This window comes from Diceros bicornis, chromosome 37 (assembly GCF_020826845.1).
Source record: "Diceros bicornis minor isolate mBicDic1 chromosome 37, mDicBic1.mat.cur, whole genome shotgun sequence".
NCBI lineage: Eukaryota > Metazoa > Chordata > Mammalia > Perissodactyla > Rhinocerotidae > Diceros > Diceros bicornis.
Genome location: NC_080776.1, coordinates 12,416,723 through 12,437,192, shown reverse-complemented (window position 1 = coordinate 12,437,192; position 20,470 = coordinate 12,416,723). Strand labels below are relative to the sequence as shown.

General features: G+C 41.2%; 1 protein-coding gene across 1 annotated transcript in view; it reads right to left on the bottom strand.

Moving 5' to 3' along the window:
- Positions 1-5,490: 5,490 nt before the first annotated feature.
- Positions 5,491-20,470, bottom strand: part of SGPP2 (sphingosine-1-phosphate phosphatase 2) — a 127,202-nt gene continuing 112,222 nt past the window's right edge. The window contains exon 5 of the mRNA XM_058533091.1: positions 5,491-6,419. Coding sequence (XP_058389074.1) covers positions 5,868-6,419 — 552 coding nt within the window. The 3' untranslated portion in view covers positions 5,491-5,867. The remainder of the gene's footprint in view (positions 6,420-20,470) is intronic.

The window sequence follows — 20,470 nt, the reverse complement described above, 5'->3', positions numbered from 1 at the left end:
GGCCAGCAGCTGTGCGGAGTGTGTGCGCTAAAGGCAGCTTACCGCCGGAACTCCTAGCCACATCCTGGCTTTTCTTGTTTGTTTTTACATGCCATACAGACAGGCGTGGAAAAGCAAAAAGGATCTTTGGCTTTGTGTAGCTCCCTCGTCTCATGTGGCTACAGTTTTACGAATTTAACGTTCTATTCATGGTCCACATTCAATTCTTATTCTTCTTAATATGCATCCCGTAAATAGCCAAGTCTGTCCTACAGGTGTGCCCCACTTTAAGAAAACAGTGGATGCCTGGTGTATCCAATGTAATCCATTATAGACCTTACGTCTACAGTAATGAAGAATTGCCATGATTTTTAAACAGTAAACCCCTCGGTGCACTTAAAATTCAAGTTTAGAAAATCAAAACACAGGCAGCTTTTAGGAAAACATCTGTTCTCTAAAACGAGATACATTTTCACCCCTGTTCCACTTGGTCCTGGTTAGCCTCTTACTAGAGAACCAGGGCTTCATTCATAATCACTAGAGAGAGACGTAGAGTATTTACAGGTCTCCCAGAGAGACAGGAGTATGGTAAAATATTGTTTTTATTTTTTTATTTATTTTTTGTGAGGGTGATCAGCCCTGAACTAACATCCATGCTAATCCTCCTCTTTTTGCTGAGGAAGACCAGCTCTGAGCTAATATCTATTGCCAATCCTCCTCCTTTTTTTTTTTCTTCCCCAAAGCCCCAGTAGATAGTTGTATGTCATAGTTGCACATCCTTCTAGTTGCTGTATGTGGGACGCGGCCTCAGCATGGCCGGAGAAGCGGTGTGTCGGTGCGCACCCGGGATCCGAACCCGGGCTGCCAGTAGCGGAGCGCGCGCGCTTAACCACTGGGCCGGCCCCTAAAATATTTTTAAAATGAAGTTTCACGGACCAGTTTGGGGAACTGAGCAAAGGGGGAGGGAAGGAGGGCACCAAGGACACAGACTGAGTCCCTAGCTGCTGTTACCTCTGCTGAGAGCTGAACAGGAGGACATGGGAATGGAGCTGTGTATGCGAATTCAGGGACGGCAGAAGGGGAAGGCGCCCACTGCGGACTGCTAAATATCGGAACGAGGAATGATGACAAGAGACTATGAAATCAATCACCTCTAGATGTCGCCTCCTCTGGAATGGTCCCACATGGACACAAGGAAATGAAGTTAAGGGGCTTCTCACACTTCTTTGCCGTTCCTGTGATTTGGTTCTGCAACATCAAAGTCCCTTCCTCATCCTTTGTTCCACCCCCGCCACCATTATTCCAAACTCATTCCTACGTGAGTTTGATCTGGATTCTCCTTGTAAGAGCTGGAGGTGTTTGAAGAAGCATCTCTGGCAACTGTGCCCTCGCCATGGAGTATCATCTCGTACCTACTTCCCAACCACATCCATCCGTTCTTTAAGCCTGGCTCATGCGCGACTTCTCCATGGGCTTTCCTTGAGTCACTGCAGCCCCCAAGCTGGGATGAACACCCACTTCTCTCAATTCCTATGGCGGGGTTACCTTCTCTCTACAGCCTTAACCCTTTGGGTCTTGAACTGTAATTCTCTGAGCCCATGTCTCCTCTCTCCCAAGAGAACTCCCCAGGGCAGACTGGGTCTCATCCAGCTTCCCACGCCCATGGTGCCCAGCATATTGGCTAGTAAATCCTTGGCTTTGCAAATAAGAGTGTCAGCTTTCTGTATCATTTCAAATAGCAAATTTGGGACACTTAAAGGCAGAACATATCATTGCCATGATGTGAACGTGAAATAGGGTCGTGTTCATTTGGTTCAGCACAGTGTACTCATCTGTGGAAAATCTTTTAGTTATCTTAACTAGCAATACCTATAACTTACCTTTCAACACACAGTAACATTTGTCTCTGGATATGGTAAAAGGATGCTCTTTTGTATCGAGTTGAAGGAGGTTATTGAAGCATGCAATCATACATACCTCTTCCTTCCTGTCAATCACACCTGTGGCTGTAGGGACACTCACCAACATTTGCACGTGGTTGAATTATGACAGTGACAGAGAATGACACAGCCGGCCATTTATTTTGCTGCCTCTTTTCAACTCAGATCCAATGAACCCTTAGAGAAAGGTCCAGGGAAAAAAAATCCAAAGAAATAGAACACTGGCTTTTAAAGCATTTAATAGGAAGTCAGAATCAAACAAAAATGATTTTGTTTTAAAAAGAATACATTTACATACAGTACATAAGCAAGACAGCTGAAAGTTCCCAAAATAGAAACCTGGAGCATATGGCCCGGAAACACCACATGCTTTGATTACACTGGGGAAGCATGAGTTGCCTATTTGGGTGAGAAAACTCCATGTGCAACCATCAGGCATGTTGTGGAGTGGTTTTGGCCACCGCCATTGAAGGGTTTTAGTTCAGGGTCTCTTCTGCATATTCTGTTACGGTGCAGGTCTGAGCAGAACTGGCATGAAATGACAGCTGTTTGGAATGATGGTTACAGGATGGATGCCCTGGCCCAGAGTGGTGGTGGGCTGGGGGCAGGATGAGGACGGTCAGGAAAAGGGTGTGTCGTTCTACCTGGCTTCTGGAGGGGGCCAATCATCCTGAGGGCTTTGGTGTCACGGTTTCCACATGCAGGGTTGGCTAGACCACAGGTCCTAAGCTTATGTTGGATCCATCATGGTGAGCTTGACGTTTAAATACCTCATCTCCAAGACTCCTGATCAAGAGGGGCTTTGGACCAAGTCTGAGGCTACACCAGCAGGGGGCAGTCTTTCCCCAGAGAGAAATCCAAAAGTCTTAAAGGAGATGGGAGGCGTACTCTTTGAAGGGGCATGAGGGGTGTGTGTACGAGTGTGACTGAGCCATGTGAGGGTTCAATAGAGTGAGGTGCCTTGGGAGAAATGAATGACGAGGGCTGGCAAAGCAGGAATGTGAACCACGTAATTATTTTTTCGATCAGCTTCTGCCTGATTCTAGGTCACAGAGCAGTCGTGGCCTCACCAATGTATACTTTATATTCTCCCGTTGCTGTAATAAGATACTTTAAAAAGTGATCAACCGTGACAAATCCTTGGGTCATTCCTTAACGTGCTATAGCTAATATATTCATCCTCAATCCAAATTGTGTAAATACAGCTTTAAATACATTGATATAGCTGATTGACTTCCTATTTTGGGGACTTAAAAGGGACAGCAGTAAAAATTGTACACACACACACAGGAATGAATTGCCAACACCTACTGCTGTGACAATAATTATAGCCCCTCTTTTCAAATGATACAAGTGGAAAAGGCTGATCCTTTTGTCGGTTGGATTCAGAAAAATCAAGGAAAATCATTTTGTGTAAATATTATCCAGGCTGCCATCTCTGGTTTGGCAGCTGGTGGACGAGCTATGGGGAAGTGCCTAATTAATTCATGGCATTGGAGGGACGGGCCTAGCGAGGGAGTGCCCATAAGCTGGGGCTCTCCTCACGCCCCGCCATCATGGTGCCACAAATACTGGTCAGAGTTTGATGTAGATACAGTCGAATGGCAGGTCATTTTGATCCCTGCCTTCTAACTATGCAAAATGTGAGAAGAATGTGAAGGAAAAACAGGATGTTTTACTAAAAATTATTCTTCTTAAGAAACTGGAGCAAATACCAGTCAAATACCAAAAAAAGTCAAATATCAAAGATGGTCCCAACAAGAAGACCAGGGCACAGAATCGAAATCAGGACAAATGGGGTTCTCAGTGTTCACACGGATGCAGAGTAACAGCCTTTTTGTGTGTGTGTGTGTGAGGAAGATCGGCCCTGAGCTAACATCTGCCAATCCTCCTCTTTTTTTTTTTGCTGAGGAAGACCGGCCCTGAGCTAACATCCACGCCCATCTTCCTCCACTTTATATGGGACGCCGCCACAGCATGGCTTGCCAGGCGGTGCGTCATTGCGCGCCCAGGATCCGAACTGGCGAACCCTGGGCTGCTTCAGCAGAGCCGGCGCACTTAACCACTTGCACCACCAGGCCGGCCCAGCCTAACTTTCAATCAGGCTAATTTTCTTCCAAAGTGTGTGTGTGTGTGGTGATGATGCGTTAGGATTATAAATCATTGGCTTCTGTGGTTCAGGCACTGTACCACAAAAGATCCTCTGTTTACATATTTACACTAACTTTTAAGAAAAGTGTTCACACTTGGTTCCTTATTCTTAAGAACTGAAGAGGAGCACTGTGAGGGAAGCTTTGCGTGTGTTTGCATAATGATCACCTTCCTAAGTCTGCCGAGGACACGCCCAAAGTTTAAAGGGTGCTGTGTTTGGTTAGCTTGTTTTCCCAAGAGAGGCTGACATTATTCTTGCATTAATTATCCTTAAAATTGCCAAGAGATAAGCAGTGGGAAGACGGAAAGGGAGCCCCTGATTCTGTTTAGTAGATGAGAAAACAGATTTCCAGAAAGGAATTGAGAAATGGCACAGCGATGTCAGAGAGGCTTTGTCAGGATCAGGAAATGTCCACGAGGCCCGTTCCCTCCTTGTCGCAGGGGAGAGCGGGACACTCAGAGAGGCCCAGATGTGCCTGCTTTTTTTTTTTTTTTTTGGGTGAGGAAGATTAGCCCCCAGCTAACATCTGCTGCCAATCCTCCTCTTTTTGCTGAGGAAGATTGGCCCTGAGCTAACATCTGTGCCCATCTTCCTCTGTTTTATATGTGGTACACCTGCCACAGCACAGCTTGATAAGCAGTGTGTAGGTCTGCTCCTGGGATCTGAAGCTGCGAAACACGACCACCGAAGCGGAGCACGTGAACTTAACCACTACACCACGGGGCCAGCCCCTATGTGCCCGCTTTTCATGAAGGCTAACCCCCACCTACCTGGTGAGGTGGGAGCAGCCGGTTGGATTCAGGATCAGAAGACTGTAGTAATGGTACCTGGAACCCTGCAAAATGTACAACCAGGAGGAGCTGATCGCTGTTTCAACACACACGCCAGCAGAGACTGGGACTCACAAGGAAAGCAAGCTCTTCCCTGTGACCGCACAGCTTTGCCACGGCCCTCATCACCTCACAGTAAGGTTTCCAGTGCTCTTAACCACCCAAGCAGGCACAGTCTAATTTGATCATAATGACAAAGTCATCGTGTCCAAGGAATGCAGTTTTACATGGTGCCACCCTTTCTCCTTGACCAAAGTTCCAATTTGGGAGTAAGACTCAGTGCTGGGCAAGGTTTTAATTCAAAAGAAATGTCCAACCTCCAGTCTCCCAGATCCTGCCCATCTCTGTTGGCGCTCCACAGCGCAGTGGGGCTGGTGGCCATTCCTAAACCAGGCCACGATTCCTGCCAGCCCATGACAAGGCCCAAAGCGCCTGTAACAGACAGGGTGGGAAACCCTTAAGGAACCTGATTCTGGGTTTTAGCCCAGCTTCCACTGCAGCGTGACCCTTACAGATGAATGGTGCATGTGAGATAATTTTTCCTTTCATACAGCAGTAGCATTTATCACAGACAGCAGCAAAACAGACATGTGACTTAAGGATTTTATTATTACTTTTTTGTGACGAAGATCAGCCCTGAGCTAATTAATATCCCTTGCCAATCCTCCTCTTTTTGCTGAGGAAGACTGGCCCTGGGCTAACATCTGTGCCCGTCTTCCTCTACTTTATATGGGACGCCCTATATTGGCTCGACAAGCAGTGCGTCGGTCCGTGCCTGGGATCTGAACCCGCAAACCCCAGCCACTAAGCAGAGTGCGCGCACTTAACTGCTATGCCACCCGGCTGGCCCAAGGATTTTTTTTTTTTTTTTTTAAAGAAAACTCTGTTGTCAAGACTTGCCCACCCAACAACTTTCCTATGTCTTGGTTCTCATGTCCAGTGGGCTAATTTCCAACCATTTGAGGCTCAGAGTAATCCCAAAAACTTGTGCAGCATTGGCACAAAGGTTGTAGCACAGATGCCAACAGACGTGTAGGTGACAAACTTGTAAGGTACTTCGATCTCCAGTCTCTGCCTGGCCTCCTTGTTCCTGGTGACCACCTTGAACCACGAGAATAATACTTGCAGTGAGAGATTTTGTACAAGTTGACGAACCAGGAGGATCAACACAATTCCCACAGTAAATTTGGTCAGACCCAAAACAAACACGTCAGTGGTGAGTGGTGGGATGTTCTGAGTAACAGGGAAAGATTCAGTGGGCTTGGACATGAGCTGGAAGAAATGGTTGATCCAGAATCCTATGGTCACCCCTGCCCCGGCGGCCAGAATGGTGGTGGTATCTGCTCTGGAGGGGCTGTAGTATTCAGACACGGGGTAATTGTAACACAAGAAGAACGGCACCACTATGACACACACAGGGAAGAGGGGGCTGGCAGAGTCCAGGCGGTCGATAAGGGTCCAGGCAGGGTAGGTGAGGACAATGAAGACCACGGTGATCAGGACACCACCCAGCACATCCTGTGGAAGAAGAGAAAAGAATGATGTAAGCCAATGAGTTCTTCCCTGTAAACAGGTGTAATTTTGAGTCAAATATGGTTGATTTGATATTTAAAATACAATTTTTACATTGCTTTATTTTATAATACAGGTTTAAAAAAGTAAAGTAGGGCCGGCCCCGTGGCTTAGCGGTGAAGTGCGCGCGCTCCGGGTTCAGATCCCTGGCGCGCACCGACGCACTGCTTCTCCGGCCATGCTGAGGCCGCGTCCCACATACAGCAACTAGAAGGATGTGCAGCTATGACATACAACTATCTACTGGGGCTTTGGGGGAAATAAATAAATAAAAACCTCGTTATAAAAAAAAATAAAATAAAAAAGTAAAGTAAAAACTTGAACATTGGAAAAATACAAACAACAATCACGCTGTACACATTTTGTATTTTCTTCCAGTTTTTCTGTCTTTTGGAATGAATTCTGTATTTGTTTTCTTAATGCATAGCTATAATCACATTGTTCCTTCAATCTTCTATTATTTTCGATTTAATATTATATCACAAGTATTTTCATAATCTTCCCAGAGGTGGCACCATCCCTTCTTGGCAGGCAGTGGGACTGGAGAAGGAAGCTAGCTTCTGGGGGAGCCACATTCACACAGCAAGCACACCAACGTTACTTACAGGATATGTTTATTTGGGGTGGTTTGAGAAGACATTTTGGATGTGGTGGTGCCAGATCTCGACACTACCAATCCGTCTTCAGAGATGGAATTTCAAACAGTGTGCATACAATTTCAGTGAGTGGATGTGCCATTTTGATTTAATTAATCCTTTTTTTTTTTTTTTGTGAGGAAGATAGGCCCTGAGCTAACATCTGCCAATTCTCCTCTTTCTTTTTGCTGAGGAAGACTGGGCTAACGTCCATGCCCATCTTCCTCTACTTTATATGGGACGCCGCCACAGCATGGCTTAACAAGCGGTGCGTCAGTGCACGTCCGAGATCCGATCCGGTGAACCCCGGGCCACCACAGCAGAGCGCGCGCACTTAACCACTTGCGCCACTGGGCCGGCCCCTAATTAATCCTTCTTTTTTTTTTTTAAACAGTTTTTATTTATTTATTTATTTTTTTGTGAGGAAGATCAGCCCTGAGCTAACATCCATGCCAATCCTCCTCTTCTTTGCTCAGGAAGACTGGCCCTGGGCTAACATCTGTGCCCATCTTCCTCTACTTTATATGGGACACTGCCACAGCATGGCCTGACAAGCGGTGTGTTGGTGCGCACCCGGGATCTGAACCTGCAAACCCCGGGCCGCCCCAGTGGAGCACGGGCACTGACCCGCTGCACCACCAGGCTTGCCCCTGAATACCTTTTAAACATATGAACATATACCTAAACTTACTCATAATAAGAAGTGGAAATTAAACTGTGCTGAGGAGAAATTAAAACTTATGTTAACATAAAAATTGGTACGTGAATGTTTAGAGCAGTTCTACTAATAATCACCAAAAACTGGCAACAATCCCAATGCCATTCAGCCAGTGATGGGTGAAGAGACTGTGTTACCTTCATATAATGGAATACTTCTCAGCAATAAAAAGCAACACACTACGGATGCATGCAACAGATTGGATGAAATCTCCAGGAAACTATGCTGAACGGAAAAAGCCTATCTCCAAGGGTTACATACTGTATGGTTCTATTTATATGACATTCTCTAAAAGATATAACTATAGCGATGGAGAACAGATCAGTGGTTGCTAGGGTCGAGGAGTGGGGGGACTACGAAGGGACAGGCAGAGGGAGGAGGGAGCTTTTGGGGGGATGAAACTGTTCTGTATTGTGGTGCTGGTGGCTCAAATCTATACATGTGTTAAAATCCACAGAACCATCCACCCAAAGTCAATTTCACTGTTAATTTAAAAAATAAAATTAAAAATTACATTTCAAGTAAACATGAAAAAGCTGGTGGCCCTTTTGTTTGTACTAAATAACACTGGTGAGCATCTGCTGCTGTGTATAAAGCAATGTCTGGACACCGAGAGGTTCCCAACATGCTCCTCCCCCCGCCCCCCAAACTGTGCTGAGAATGTACCCCTTACCTATCAGCGTTAACAACAATCCAGAAGCTTGAGAAGCTTCTGCTGATGAAACAGTAGGGGGAAAAGGGACTCCTGTCCATTAATCATAGGAATGCAAAATGGCACAACCCTTATGGGAGAAACTTGGCAAAATTACACATTCATTTAACCTCTGACCCACAATCTCACTCTGGAACGTGACCATAGAGATACACCTGCCCACATCTGAAGTGAGATACTTACAAGTTGTCCCTTGTGGTATTGTTTGTAATAGCAAGAAATGAGAAAAACACCAAGTTCCGTCTACAGGGACCCGTTAAATCTAACTGTGGTATATTCACACAATGGGATACGCTGCAGCCTAAGCAGGATGAGGATGCTGTGGCGTGGCATTTTAAAAAGCATGATGCAGAACACTGTACAGAATGCCAGCACTTCCACTTTATGATGCCACCTGGCAGGACAAAAGCAGAGCATCTGTATCGTTCGCTATCGCCCTTGAATCAGAGTCGTGGGCACAGGTGAGGCAGTGAGAGAGAGGCTGGCAACACGCAGATCAGTGGGGAAGGGTGGTGATGCCCAGCAGGGACTGCGGTACTCAGAGCAATAACAGCATCTCCTAGACCAGCTGGGGGTTGGGGGGTGGCCATTACTGCCGGTATCTGGGAGCTGCTGGGCCTGGAGGGCAGCAGGCAAGACCCAGGTGCTCAAGGTCACAGCCTGGGCAGAGAACAAGGGACCCAGTAACCAGCCTGACACCATGGCATCAGAGAGAGCAACCATGGCTCTAGGGGGCTCAGATTGGATCATGAGCACATGTAAGATTCCCTTTGAAAACTCCACAAGTATTTTGTGTGGGCATTGCTGTTAGAGGTGGGAGTAAAACAGCTTCCCCGGGGGCTAGAGGTTCAGAGTGACCCTGTGGGTGCTCAGGGAAATTCATGTATTATGCACATTTCTGCTGGCGGCACCCCAGTCTCCCTGGTCACAGAAGCTCAGAGTCCTGAAGGCAACATCTGACTGCTCCTTCCCCTGACCACCCATAACTACCAGTCACTACATCCCACAGACTCCTCCTTCATTCACAAGCTCCCGCTCCTGCTGTCACCTCCGAATGCCCACTTTACCACCAGAGTTCAAACCCTCAGTTCACCTCCTCCCTGCCATTCTCCTGCCCCAAAGCGCTCATAACCACCTTCCCGATGGCTGTTTCCATAGCAAATGGTCTCCAATTTTAGTGTGCATTGGAATCACTTAGGAAGACTACTAAAATGCAGATTTCAGCACCTGCCCTTCAATTCTGATCTGAAGTGAGGCCCAGGAGTCTTCATTTTAACACCCCAATGTAATATTGGCATAATGAGTTTAAATAAAAAACAAACACATAGATAAGGAGAACAGATTGGTGGTTACCAGAGAGGAAGGGGGTGGGGAGAGGGCCAAAGGGGTAAAGGGGCACATGTGTACGGTGACAGATGGAAACTAGACTTTTGGTGGTAAACACGATGCAGTCTACACAGAAGTCAAAATATAATGATGTACACCTGAAATTTACACAATGTTATAAACCAATGTGACCTCAACAAAATAAAAAAAAATAATAAAAACTATATATGCATAGCTTTGACAAAATAAAAATTAGATTTAAAAAGACTTACCTGTTAAGTAAGAAATAAAAGAACAAATTATAAAAAGCAAAAAGAAACCTCTGAGAAATACTAGTCTGTAGATTGAGCATCAGAGTCCTGCACGATGTGGGTTTAATTACTCTATCATTCCAGGGTTTTCTCTCACTACTTTCCCATTTGAACTTTCCACTTCAGTCAAATAGGTCTACTTGCTTTTCCCAAACATGCCTAGTACAATTTTATCATCAGTTTTGCATTTCTTTTATACATGGCACACTTGAACAGACACATTTGAACCATTTTTATCAAGATTTTATCGGTTCACCTGAGGTTCAGCTCAAAAGCTACTCCTTTCCAAAATATCTTCATGTCTCAACACAGGTAGAAATAACCTCTCCTTGAACTGAATGTGAAGGCACTTGCTTAATATCCTTTAAAAAGCCCTCCCTTTATATTGCCTTTGCTGTCGTTACATGTTCCCATGTTTTCGCGAGTTGATTATAAGACTCTGATCAGCAAGACTGAGTTCTCTTGCATCTTGCATTATTCCTCAAAGCTCCCATCACAGTGCCTAACATGTAGCAGATATTCAGTTATAGTGATTGGGAGAATTTAATGCCTTTCTCTTATCCTGAATATACATAATATTTAATACCCATTGTTTCAACACATAAAAGAAAATTCGCCTTCCTTCTCTCTGTCTTCCTTTGTAATTGCAGTTACCAAAATCCCAGACAGCCAGTTGGAATACTCTTTATATAAACTAATTCTGTTCATCTTCAATGCACCAGGAGACTAGACTATTTTGGTTCACAGCCCTTGCATTTGAGGCAAAAGAAATTTTAGCCAACATGGCTGCTCATGTAGAAATTTTTCCTTCTGGCCACACAGTTGGATTTTCAGCAGTAAAAGGTGATATTATCATAAAGACATTTAGGTGTTTTTGTAAGGAAAATACTTGAACCATGCTAATGAGCTTTCTAATTTGGGACTCTAAATTTCTAATAATAAAATTATTCTAAACAGCTAAAAATAAGGACTGTAGTGCTTGAAAATTCGAGAATGATTTTTTTACATGATTTTTTTTTTCAAGCTACTAAATTCACAGAAACTATAAAAGCTCACGAAATCTTCAACTTGGAATTGGATCTGCTGTTTCGATTTTGGCAGATTTGAAATTGGGAGGTGATTTCTTTGGAATTGCACAGTTGTGTGTTTGCCACAGTACATGGGGCCAGAGGGAGAACAGCTCAGAGTTCTCTAGAACCATGAAGGCAAGCTGTGAGGCAGAGGACGGTGAGCAGAGCACCAATGCAGAGGTGGGAGCCACTAGCCAGCACTGGGATAGTTCTGTCCCGAACAGGTGGGTTTGGGGGCTGGGAGCAGAGAGAAGAGAAGAGAGGAAGGGTGTGTGTGGTTTATAGGGAGATATGAACTATATGGAAGATAGGTAGAAGATAATAGTACAGAAAGCACAATAAGGAAAAGACACGAAGGCAAAAATGGCAGAATAAATATTCTTTACGTTGCAAAAAACAGATTTAAAGCTCTTTTCCATAGAAGAATATAATTAGACTACAAAGTATACAAAATATACAAAATATTCCCCACTTAGACCCCGTAATTCCACTCCTAGGAATTTATTCTAAGAAAATAATCAGAGAAAATAATAAATCTGCTCACAAAGGTTTACATATAGGGATGATTCTTACCGTGTTATTTCATCTCATACCAATTAAATCCAAAAAGTAACACATGGTCCACTACAGAGCAATCAGCAAACACAAACAAGCAAACATAGCATAAAAAACGGAGCACGCATCATAATAAGAAAGAATCGGGAAAGACAGAAATCAAGCATGTTATAACGTTGTTTACACCAAAAATGAGATAAAAATACATACTGCAAAGGAATGAAACTCGAGTACTAGCTTACATAACTCAAAATGAATTAAAGACTTGAACATAAGACTTGAAACCATAAAACTCCTAGAAGAAAACATAGTAAGTTCCTTGACATGGGTCTTGGTGTTGATTTTTTTAATCTGACACCAAAAACAAAAGCAACAAAAGCAAAAATAAACACGTGGGTCTACATCAAACTAAAAAGCTTCAGCACAGCAAAAGAAACCATCAACAAAATGAAAAGGCAACCTACTGAATGGAAGAAAATAATTGCAAATCATATATCTGATAAGTGACTAATATCTGAAATATATAAAGAATGCACACAACTCAGTAGCAAAAAAACAATCCAATTAAAAAATGGGCAGAAGATCTGAATAGACATTTTTCCTAAGAAGACACACAGATGGCCAACAGGTACATGAAAAGGTGCTCAACGTCACTAATCATCAGGAAAATGCAAGTCAAAACCGCAATGAGATATCACCTCACACATGTTAGAATGGCTCATCAAAAAGACAAGAAATAACAAGTGTCGCCGAGGACGTGGAGAAAAGGGAACCCTTGTGCACTGTTGGTGGGAATGTAATTTGGTGCAGCCACTATAGAAAACAGTATAGAGGTTCCTAAAAAAATTAAAAATAGAACTACCATATGATAGCAATTCCGCTTCTGGGTATGTATCTGAGAAAACAAAGTAATGTTTTAAAAATTACTCCTGTCCTTTGAGTATCTATATAAATTCAGAATCCCTCACGTCTTCTTTTCTTCCTCTCTTCCTCCATTTCCTCCCTCCTTTTTTCTCCTGTTCGTTTTTCTTTCAATTTAAGGGAAAAAAATCTTGTTTCACCTTAAAGTCCTTTAAGCAATAAAGTCTTGGTAATATAAAAACCTCAAATTTTGCAAAAAAAAAAAAAAGACATACATAATGCTTTCTTATTTAATAATATAGCACAAACATTTTCCATTTGAAAAGCTACATTTCGGGCCGGCCCCGTGGCTTAGCGGTTGGGTGCGCGCGCTCCGCTGCTGGCGGCCCGGGTCCAGCAGCCCGGGTTCGGATCCCAGGCGCGCACCGACGCACCGCTTCTCCGGCCATGCTGAGGCCATGTCCCACACACAGCAACTAGAAGGATGTGCAGCCATGACATACAACTATCTACTGGGGCTTTGGGGGGAAAAATAAATAAATAAATAAAATTATAAAAAAAAAAAAAGAAAGAAAAGCTACATTTCTGCAACCTGATTTTTCGTGGTTTCAAAGTAACCATAATAAGATCAAGCAGAATACAAACTTTGCAGAAAGGATGATCCTAATTTTATAGAAATATATGCTTACACATATGGATAAGATATCAGAAGGAAATCAACTAAAATGTTGAGTATATTTTCTGTTGTGATATTGTAGATGATGATGCTTTGCAGTATTTTCTAAATTTTCTATAGTCAAGGCCTATTATTTTACTATAATAAATATATAATGAAGGCAAAGAAATCAGTAATGTTAAAATCAGAATGTTTCATAATAGACGAAAATAGAGATAACTGCTGCTTATAAATTTTCACATCATGCCAAAAAAACGAAATGCCCCCAAGAATCTAGATGATAATCAATATACCGTTCCTCCATGATGTAAGTAACATTTAAAATAACGGCACATAAGATGCGTTTGCCAGCGCTACCCTACAGATCAAATTGTTTGACATAAAATCAACCTTTAATTTCCCATCCAAGGTTTAAGTGAAGCCTTTCAAATTGTTTATTAAAAAATCATTACATGAAACTAACATTTTCCAAAGTTAAAATGGAGAAAGATCTAAATGCCTTTGATTTTTGTACCCATCCTCATTTTCAGTTATAAAACTTAGTATTCAGATAAAAGCTTGTGCTTTATTCTATCTCATTACAGAAAACAATAATAAAGACAGGCAATCCAAAATTTAGAACAGAATGCTGATAGAGCTGTCCCAAGCATCAGAACAAATTTTAGTGAATGCTTATAGAAACACAGAAAATAGTGTTTTTATTCTTAACCAAAGAGAAACACTCTTCTTTTTGGTAAACATCTCTAGGTATTTCAACAACAGGCCCTAACCCTGAGAACTCCCAGCATCTGTGAATTCTGACCCTACATCACGTTCCCATATGCAGTTTACTGCGACAAATTTACATTCTAGCTCCAAACATCTTCTCAGAAGAATGCTATTGAGCAGACCAACACAACACAAGGTTAGCTAACTAGAAAGAAGGCGAGAGAACAAACCCATTCATTCAATTGTTAGGAAAGAATGCATTCAGATCTTGGAACTATTTATGCCGAGAACTCTATGATTCTGGCATCTTCCCTTCTGCCAGGTCCCCTGCTGAGAATGTGAAGGGCCTTCTCTGCCCTTGGCTGCCTTCACAGAGCGAGCTGAAGCCAGGAGCAGAGTAAAAGCCAAGACACACTTCTTTGTAGATGCAGTGAATGCTCTGAATGCAAGCAGACCCTGACATTAAAACAAACTAAACAAAAACTCCCAAACCTTACAATTATTCTAGAAAATAATTTTTAGTTATAGGTCAATGTTTCCTAGTTAACACACCCAGAATACTTATTCTTTTCCATGCTAGCTCACAATTAATTCAATTTCTGAGAATAATGCCAATGAGATTCAATAGAAGCCAAATGACAAGACGGAGGCAACGTTGTTCATGAATATGAATATAAATGATTACAGAGAGAAACCTACATATTATGTAATTAGCATGTGTATAGGGGAGAAAGGGAATGCATAAGTTCAAAAATATCAGTTTCATATTGAAACACACCAAGGTCCACAGGGATCAATCAAAAGCAAGAAGCACATTTACCTTGCCCTGTGGTGTAAGCGTAAACAGCAGAATCTTCTAATATTCATGGCTGTTTGAGCGGGCACTCTGTCACTGATGCCCCTCCGTTCTGTGTCATGATTTCTCTCTGAGCCACCTCAGATGTCTGAGCACAAATCTAGGACTAAGGATCGCTAGGCATGGAAATGAACGATTATAAAGAGAAGGCTATGACAGAGACTTTTTGAAAACTCACTGAAGCTCAGGAGTAACAAATAAAATGAGGCAGAAAAGAGTAGGGCAGCTTTCACCTTCTGCAATTTTAGAATAAACACCCACTTGGAAAGTGAGCATATTGAAACTTTAATTAGAATTTATCTTGATACTTTTATAGAAAATGGTTTTCTATAAGTGTGTTAAGAAAAATTATACAAAACTTGGATGTAAGGCAAAAACATTTCAATGTCATATGGAGGTAAAGCCACCCAAGGATTATAGAAGGGAAAGTACTTCGTCCAACTCACTGTTTACTATGGATTAAAGATCTCAGACTTCGTAAAGTGACAGGCTAGCTGATAGATCGCTGCCTGGTAGAGATGCAAATAATTTCTGTTCAGTGGAAATGATAACCCTAAAGATTACAGTTTGTTGCCCATAGGACAGTAACCAGTTTTGTATACAACCCAGCAATCTTTTTTTTTTTTTTCCAACCCAGCAATCTTAATGTAATCTTTCTTTATTCAATTATCTGTAAATATTTAGTTCTTTTTTACATTTTACTGGTTCCTTCATTAATTAATGAGTTGAAAAAAATCTTTGACATCTATTCATTTTATATTTGGATCAGAGTTACGATTTTACTATTTAAAAATTATACTCTAGCAAGTAGATAATTTATTTCAATATTATTTATCTTGAATGACTGAGTATGCATATTTCATATAACAATTATAATTTTTATCTTGTTTTCCCTTGTATATCCTCTTTAAATGGCACTGGTTTGCTAAAAAAGTAAATAAGGCAGGTGTGATGTTTCTTAATGTAATGATATAATAAGACATTATTGCATGCTTTTTATAATATCAATATTAACTAGAAAGATATTTAGGTATAATATAGATTTCTAAACTTTATTCCACATACAGCATGATTTTGGAAATTATCACTTGCTTGTCTTGGCTTCACAGAATCTAACAAGTCCAAACAGTAGTTCATGAAACAGATAAAATTTTCCCACCCGTAATTCTCATTATTACAAACAGCTCTAACTCGAACGAATCACAGGGCTTGGCAGGTCAACAAGATTATGACACGAGATCAAACAAGCTTCCGGGCAGGTTATAACATCATTTTTAACAACAGCTAAGCAGCTTGCAAGAATGACAAGGACAGAGAAGGGCGATCTGCTAGAAGACATAAAAGACACTGTCAAACATTTAAGTGATTTTTCTCAAACCTGGGTGGGCAGAGGGGCCCCGAGCCACAAGAGGATGGAAGAAAGTCATGTTCCATGTAGTATAATTGTTGAACAGGCCCACGCAGGTTGAAAGTTAATTGACGTTGTCCCCATGGGTGCTGGGATGTGTGCAGAGTGTGTCAGTACTTTCCAAACTCTATCTTGCATTCGCGTCTGCTGAGAAGCTTGTTAAAATGTAGGTTCTGATTCAGTAGGTCCAGGTGGGGCCTGAGAGTCTGCATTTCTAGCAAGCTCCCAGGTGATGCCAAGACTGCTGGTCAGGGGACCACACTGTGAATGGCAAAGATTTTCTCTCCTAAATCTGCTAAATCACAGAGGCCAGCGTGGGCTCCTCAGGGTGAATGTGGGCATGTCAGAGCGTCCAGCGTGCTTTTTTTGAAATGTGCATGAAAGAGTAAAAACTTCTGAATTATACTAGTACCATATTGAAAGCTTTTGAAAGTCCTAAAGTGGTATTCTAATGTAGAAATACCTGTATGCAAAGAGGCACACAAGAAAGATCTGGTAATTATTTGTAGACCTGGTGACATGGGTGCTCATATTTAGAGAAAAAAGTGAATCTGTCCCAGCCCTTTGTCACTGACCCTCAGGAATGCTGGCTTGAACCCTTGAGTCCTGGCTCCTTGTGCAGAAAGAGAACTCTCCAAGGGAACACTTTGCAGCCCTTGTATCACACTAGGAACTGAAGATTACTGGAGACTTAAAAAAGTATCAGTTTTACTTTGCAGACTCTTCTAGTGATGTCACATATGGCCATGCAATGTTTTTGATGAGGCTGGACAATCTCAATTACAGAGATTGTCGCTTCTTTGTCATTCATTAAGTGTGTGCCAAGTGAAAAGAAGGTAAAGCCATGTAACCTAATTAAAATGGAGAAATGAGATCCAAGATACAATGAGGTACAAGACTGTGGTACCTGGGTGCCCCTCTGTTCTCACAAATGTGGTGAGACATCAGGGGTATGGTGGGGAAATGAAACTTCTGTAGACGTGTGCACGTCAAGTAATTTTATGGAGGTTTCAGGGGCTTAAAATAATCAAGTAAATTACAGCACTTTCAGGAAGCCCTGAATGCATTGAAAAATATGATACGTGAAGTGTTTATTTCCTCTCCCAAGTGAGCATGCTTTAAGGAACATTCCCACAGACATATATAAACACAGACCTCAGCAGTGTTTTGAGATTAAAATTAAGTTCTAGACCTTTAGCTGATTTTCAGAGCATAAGATGCCAGCCACCTACTTCACTCCTCTACATCTGCCTGCTGTGACCCAGCTGGTGTCCACCAGATCACCAACAGGACATACTTGGGTAATGAGACCAATTCTCAGGACATACTTGGGTAATGAGACCAATTCTCAGGCAGTTTTATGATGTGATGGATAAACAGTCCATTTGCGCTTCTGACTAGTTAGATACTGCTATTTCTCTCCACAGGCAACTTGGACCAGCTCAACTCTCCAACCCCTTTAAGGTGAATTTCTCATTTTGAAACCACAGAGAAGGGATGGATAAATATTGATTCTGTTGAGAACTTGGTTCCCTTTTCAATCAGGTTTGGGATGTAGGTTTACAATGACTAAGAGGAATTTTGCAAATCAATGATTTGTGATTTTTAAAATTGATTCCCACGGAATAAAAGGACAAAAGACATAAGCTCTTTGAAACCCATGCATTTGTTTTATTGCCAAAATCCACATTAAGTGTTGTTCTGTTAAAAAAAAGAAAAAGCACAGGGAAAGAAACCATAAGAAACGCAAGTACCCAGTAGAAGAAGTTATCTTTCATCACAGTGAAGTCTAAAATCTTCCTTCTCTTCTAGGAAATCCTTATGTAAAAATAATAGAGCTAACATAATTATTTATTCATTCATTCAAAAGCTATTATATGTGCTTTTATTTTCAATTGGCTATTACATACCAAGAAATAAACTAGGATAGAGGAAGAATAAGATATAGTCTCTATCCATTAAACAAAAATAGCTTTATTGTTTTTGTCAAAAACAAGTCAGGCTCACCACTAAAAATGCATTTCGGAGCCCTCTGTCCATAACCAATCCCTCCCCCAGACACAGACACAATTTTACAAACAATGGCACCAACTGTACAAGCTGTTCTGTAACCTGCTTTTTTCCATTGACAAAATGTCACACACATCTTTTCATGATGACAGCACTGCATTATTTTAATGGCTGTATAACATTCCACTCTACGGGAATAACATACTTTACTTAACTAGACCTGATTGATGGGCATTTAGTGTAATCTCATTGTTTGCTATTAAATATATTAATGAACATGATGGAGGGTAGTATAGGAAGGTGATTAAAAGCATGGATTCTGAAGTCAGACTGCTTGGTTTTAAATCTCAGTTCAGTCTCTTACCAACCATATAACCATGGTCAGGTTAATTAACCTTTTTATGCTCGTCTGTAAGACTGCAGTGATAATAGTACGTCCCTCATGGGGCTGCTGTTAAGTCCCCTTGAGGTCAATAACACACGTAGAGCACTTATAATGGTGCTTAGCAGATCATAAGTGCTCTATAAATGTGTATTATTATTATGTTTACTTTTTTACTTGTGCAATTATATGCTTTAGGTTAAATTCCTAGAAAAGGGCTAGGAGCCTAGAAGGCTAAACGTACACTTTAGACCTTAATACATTCTGCAAAATGCCCTCCAAAAAGCTTATACTGATGGATTATCCATAACTTTTAAAATAGTCACCCTTGCTTGGCAGGTATGAGATATGGAAATTCACTGCCAATCTGACCCAGCTGGCTACACTGATTCAGTGCACATCGTGGGAGGTAGAAATGGAAGGCATCCAGTTCAGGCGCATGGGAGGAAATGACACAGAGAATTCTATACCTAGCAAAAATATCCTTCAAAAATGGAAGTGAAATAAAGACATTCCAAAAAAACCCCAAAACTGGGAGTTCGTTACCAGCAGAATCATGCTAACAGAAATACCAAATGGAGTGATTTAGGCAGAAGGAATGAGATGCCAGACGGAAGAACAGGACTGTAGGAAGGAATGAGGAACAACAGAAAGGATAAATATGTGAATAAACCTAAATGTGTTTTAATCATAAAACAATAAAAATAAGTTCTTGTGGCCTTTAAAGTATATGTAGAATTACATTTCATTTAAAAATCCACTTTCCAGGAAGTGAAAAGTACTAATTTGCATTTGACTCGCATAAATCAAGGATGCATGTTGTAATCTCTTGGGAAATCGCCAAAAGAACAGTAAAGATGTTCTAAAAAGCTAATAGAGTAGGGAAAAAGGGAGACTTAAAATACTTGATTAATACAAAAGAAGGCAAAAAAGAGATGAAGAGGAACAGGTGGGGAAATGATAACAAAGAGCAATATGGTAGATTGAAACCCAAATATATCAGATTACCTTGTGTGATAAGAGACTAAATACACCAATTAAAAGGTAAAACTGTCAAACTAAATTAAAAAACAAAACCCAACTATATATTGCTCACAAGAAACACAATGCAAATATGAGGATACAGAAAAATTGAAAGTAAAAGGATGGAAAAATGCTGTGCAAATGCTAACCAAAAGAAAGTTGGTGTTCCTATATTAATATTAGACAAAGCAGGCTTTAGTGTTAGAAACATTACAGAGACAAAGAACGACATTTCATAATGATAAAAGGGTCAATCTATCAGGGAAATGACAATTTTAAAACTTCATATACCAAATTTTAAAACTGTGTATACCAAATAACATACACTTCAAAATATTTCAAAATATATAAAGGAAAAATTGACAGAACTAAAAGGAGAAACAGACAAATCCACAATCATAGCAAGAGATTTTTACACACCTCTCTCAGTAATTTAGAGGAGTAGGGAAAAAAAATCAATAAGGATATAAAAGATTGAAAAGTACAATTAAAAAAATGACCTGACATATAAAACACTGTAGGCAATAATTACACAAAATATATGGAACATTTATAAAAATTAACTATATGCTGAGAAATAAAGCAAATATCAACAAATTTCAAGAAATGGAAATCATATAGAGTATCTTCTTTGACTACAGGGAAATTAGGCTAGAGATAAATTTAAAAATGATAATTAGAAAATTTCCAAATATTTGGAAATTTAAGTAATACCCTTGTATGTAACTCATAGGCAAAATTAAAGA